Source organism: Geospiza fortis, unplaced genomic scaffold (genome assembly GCF_000277835.1).
Source record: "Geospiza fortis unplaced genomic scaffold, GeoFor_1.0 scaffold54, whole genome shotgun sequence".
NCBI lineage: Eukaryota > Metazoa > Chordata > Aves > Passeriformes > Thraupidae > Geospiza > Geospiza fortis.
Genome location: NW_005054301.1, coordinates 191,420 through 196,246, shown reverse-complemented (window position 1 = coordinate 196,246; position 4,827 = coordinate 191,420). Strand labels below are relative to the sequence as shown.

The window sequence follows — 4,827 nt, the reverse complement described above, 5'->3', positions numbered from 1 at the left end:
CTCTACATAATCTCCAGAGGGTGCTTTCAACTTCAACAATTCAGGAATTCTTTGGCTTTGCTGAGTCATTAAAAGTGTTCCTGTTCCAAGCCATATAGGATACCTGTGCTTCTATGCACAAGAGTAGCTTTTGAATTCTAGCAGCTGGTGGGTTCTGAACATGGAGCTAGCATGAATGTTTTCAGAAGTTTTTGTCTTTCCTCTAGTTAGTGTTTGGACATATATAGAAATTGCAGCCAGAGAATTTATAGAGTGTGGGGGAAAGAGAAGTGTTCTGAAGGTTTATTCTGATTTCTTATTATTTTTCTTTTAATTCTATTAATAAGTTTTCTTTATACCCTTTAAAGTTTGAGCTTACTTTGCTGTCTTCCTAATTCTTATCTCACAGCAGCAAATGAGTAAATAATTCTACAGGGTGAGACCCACTTCACTTGGTGAATTGCATGACTCTGTGTTTGTGCAAAGGAACAGTTCTGTAGACTCCTGCAGTTAGTGCATTCCTGAGACTAGTAAAGCTTTTGTAATGAGTTCTTTTGGTGTCTTCTAGGACATGTTGAATACAGTAGGCTTTGCATCATGCTTTTACTACACAACACTAATATAATTCAGTATGCCTGGCTGATTCTTCTTAAATCCATTTCGAGAAATCACAACATGCATTAGCCAAAGGCCAAATCAATACAAATATAATTTTATCATAGAAGTTCTTTTTAAAATAACATTGATTGGGATTTGGAAGGTTTATTCTTCTGAAAGCTGCTTGATTTATTTCCTCTAGTTTGTATGGGTAGTGATTCCAATCTGTTGATATCAGGTAGTATCATATTAAAAACTACCCATAGTTCTCCCTATGTACAGTTTCTGATTTTCCTATTGTAAATGTGCTGCGCAGTGTTTAGGAACTTGCTAAATTATAAGAGTGGAAAGAACTCTAGCAAGTATATACCACTTTATACTACTGGAGCACTTAACAATTTCCTAAAAGTAACTCATGAAGGTAGGACAGATAGCTTATTCCCCAAGATGCTTACTGCTTTTAGAATGTCTTCCAAAAAATAAATGTACATGTTCTGCTTTTTTCCTTAAGCTGGTGGCTCACTTCCGTACAGTATACAGACAGCACAGAAACAGCTGTGGTTGCATTCCTATTTTCAGTAAGTAGAACTCAATTCTTTGGGTTTTTTTGGTTTTTTTAACAATTCAGATTGTATGTTTAAAGTTACAGTGCTATAATGTTTGAATGTTAAAAGCAAATAAGTTGAAGTGGTTACAGTATGATATTCCTAAACTCCTTAAAATAAAGGCCTTTAGTTACTTATCTGCTGGGTCTTCTCTCCAAAAGTTGGTAGAAAACATGCTGTTCATCTAGAAAAATGATAATTTTGTTGTTGTTGGGATAATGGTCCTACTGGATTTAGGTTTCTGTAAGCTTTTATATGATGTTTCCTTCTCTGAACAGGAATAATGTTACTCCTTTATTTTTTTCTGAACTTCCAGTTGTATTTCACTTTCCCCACTTGTGCCTCTGTATTAATGGGATTTCAACTGACCCCCACCAGGACTAGAAAGGCTTTTTTTTGGTGGTGGCTTTATTTTTTTCTTGTAAGTACAGCAGTCCTGCTGCAAAAATTCTCAGTCCCTTGTGGCAATATCTTTTGTTAAAGATGCCTGACATTTTCTATTAAAAATTTCTATTTCCATATGCTACTAGTTGTGCCAAATTCTAACAGTCTGACACATTCCATGCCAGATGTCTCCCTCAGGCTGAATTGTTAAAAACTTATGCATGTTTAGAGAACAATGGGGAAAGTTGTTTTGCAAAGATCAAAAAAAAATTAATAGAACTTGTAACCTCTTACAAGACCACAACTTCCCATTCCTTTCATCAGAAACTGTTAACTCTTCTGGACAGAAGTTGTGCTGGTAAGAAAATTTACCAAGTAGGATTGTGTTCAGTTGGGTGTATATTCAGGGGACTGAAGCAGAATTGCTTGTGGCAGAGAGCACTTTCTTTCATTTTAGAGTGAAGGTGATTGCTGTTGTGAACCTTGCTAGTCAACGTCTAAGGAATGGAACTCGGGCAGAAAGCATGTGAGGCTTTGTCTCCTGCCTTTAAACTGTGTCCTCTGAATACAGTCAGCAAAGGAAGAAAGCTGCAATCAACTTGAAGCTTTCAAGTTTGTTCAGTCATGATTCAAAAAGGAAAAAAATCATCAGTCTGGAGGTGTTTGTGCAGTCTTAATTTGGTTTCTGTAGTCATACCTCATGAGAATCTTACTAGAAAAAAGATGTAACCTTTTTTCAGTTAGTCTGTAACACAGAATGTTGCTTAATAATGATATAATTCATTAATTTATTCCTTTTCAATGAGAAAATGCCCACATAGCTGTCTCCTTGGCCATACAGGGACCTGCTCTGGCAGCAAAAGAGCTCTTTCGAGTTCCTCTGTGGAACTGGCTGCAGGTGGCAGTGGCCCTGCAGAATTGCTCTGTAGTGGCTGCCCAGGTGCAGGCCCTTACCCTGCTATAATGCAGCACAGTAGCCCTTGAGCAGAGCCTGCATGTAAACTCTTACCATAGGACAGGAGGCAGACTGTACCTTTTTATCTGTGGAACCTGGGACACACAGAAAACAGCAGATTTCACTAGATGTAAATACAAGATGAACTGCTTGAAATACTTCCTATAATGCAAATATTTGGGCAGCGGAGGGATCAGAGGAATGTAGAAAATACTTCTTCAAACTGGAAAACAGTATAAAACCAGCAGGAAATTAGGGATTCTACCAAAGCTGCAAGGAAAAAAAACCCTAATCTTTTATGCTTACAGTAAAGGAAAATAAATAACTTCTTTTTGCAAGTAGGGAGAGATTAATGGAGTTGGAAGATGGTGTCCTGCTGCCTCTCAACTGAAGAGGCAGGATGTCTGCCCCAGGCACATGACTTTTTATAATGTCTGTGGGCTGTTTTCCTCTCTTCTGCCAGCTGAATGTGTTTAACCTATAATACAGCTCAGAACTTTAATTTTTTTAAAAAATAGTGTGACTAAACTTAATATTGCTTTTACTTTTCTGATTGTAGCAAATGATGACTAGACTGCTTTGTTAGATTAGCTACTGTGTAAACAGAGTAATTTGCAGAGTTTTCTCTCTGGTATTAGTGCTTGTTTTTCCTTCCAGTATTACTAATTTATGAGGACAGGTTTGCAATTATTAATAATTTTTGTTAATTGCTGCTTTCAAAACATTTGATCAGCTTTAATAGTATTGTATTTTAACTTTCCTTTTCGTTTATTTGCTTTTAATACGGTGTGCCTTATGTTTGTGCAGTTACTTTGTCAAATACTGATTTTCAAAGAGTGGAAGAAGTTGGTTTGACAAGAATTTGTTTGACATATGCCTGACAAGTCTGCAATGATTGTTGTATTAGAGCTTTGTGTGTTCTTTAGATTTATAAAGTTTGGAATAAGTTTTGAGTTTTCTTCTCAGTTTGCAGAAGTACAGTGGTGTTCCCCAGAATCATAAAAGATGAGAGGCAGAGCATCTACACAGAGATCATAAGTGTTCTCTTAGGTTGAAACTAATGGTATGAGGTGTTTCAATTTCTCTCAAGCCTTGTTGCCAGTATCTTAAGATAGAAAAGTCTTTCAGTATTTGAAGTAAGAGAACTAAATGCTGAAAGAGGTGGTGTTGTAGAAAATTAGTTATTCCTGTCTCTGTTTATGAATTGGATATGTCTGTACAGTTAAATTTCCAGGATTTTGTGATGGCTTAGTCCTGGCCTGCAGCTGAGCACCACAAAGCCACTTACTTGGGCTCCCCCACCCTCCTTCCTACTCCCCTAGTGGGATAGGGGAGAGAATTCTAAGAGTAAAATGGGAAAACTTGTGGGTTGAAATAAAGACAGTGTATTAATAAAGCAAAAGCTAGTCATACAAGCAAATCAAAATTAGTTGGTTTACCCCATCCTGGGCAGGCAGGTATTCAGTCATCCCCAGGAAAGTAATGCTCTATTGTGCCTAATGGTTGCTTGGGCAAATAAAGGCCATCACTCTGAATGACCCCCCCATCACCATTTCTTCCCTCAGTTTCACGTGCGGTGTATGGTCTGGAATATCCCTTTGCTCAGCTGTCCTGCCTGTGTCCCCTCCCAGCCTATTTACTGGTGGGGTGGTGTGAGAGGCAGAAAAGGCTGTGTGTAAGTGACAGCTGAAATATCTGGGTGTTTGTGCTGTTTCTAGTACAAATCCAAACATAGCCCCATACTAGCCAGCATGAAGAAAATTAACTCTATCCCAGCCAAAACTAGCATGCATTTTCCCCTTTTAATCCTTACATGTTTGTGCTGTCCTACTAAGGAAAACATGGCCAAAATATATTTTCCACTTTCTGATTTTAACTTTCTAAAATAGGAGTTTCAATCACTTTAGATGAAATCAAACTGCAGTTAGAGTACTGTAGGTAATAGATAGAAGTGGTATTACTCTTGCTAAGGCACACTATTTGTATCTGTCTTTAGATAAGGAGGCAAAAAGGCAGTAGACTGAGATAGTATCTCAGAATAGCTGCAGTTAGTGGTGAGGGGCAAAGTTTGTCCCAGGGCAAAGCAGTGAGGTAAATCTAAGGAAAATAAATTTTAAATTCCCTGTTCTACTATTTTTCCTGTTTTTCATTTTTACAATTTTATTGGAATTACCCAAGTATTTTTGTCCCATAAACTTAAAGATGCTTGTCTAAACTGTCAGTTGTGAGAGAAAAGCTATTAACCAGGGTGATTGGGTCATGACTCAGCCTTACAATTTGTATGTATGGAAAGTGTGCAGTTTGTAG

The 4,827-nt window shown here is 37.6% G+C and overlaps 1 protein-coding gene across 1 annotated transcript in view; it reads left to right on the top strand.

Moving 5' to 3' along the window:
• TDP1 (tyrosyl-DNA phosphodiesterase 1) overlaps positions 1–4,827 on the top strand; it is a 37,212-nt gene that overhangs the window by 15,549 nt on the left and 16,836 nt on the right. The window contains exon 11 of the mRNA XM_031065269.1: positions 1,088–1,154. Within this exon, the coding sequence (XP_030921129.1) occupies positions 1,088–1,154 (67 nt within the window). The remainder of the gene's footprint in view (positions 1–1,087; positions 1,155–4,827) is intronic.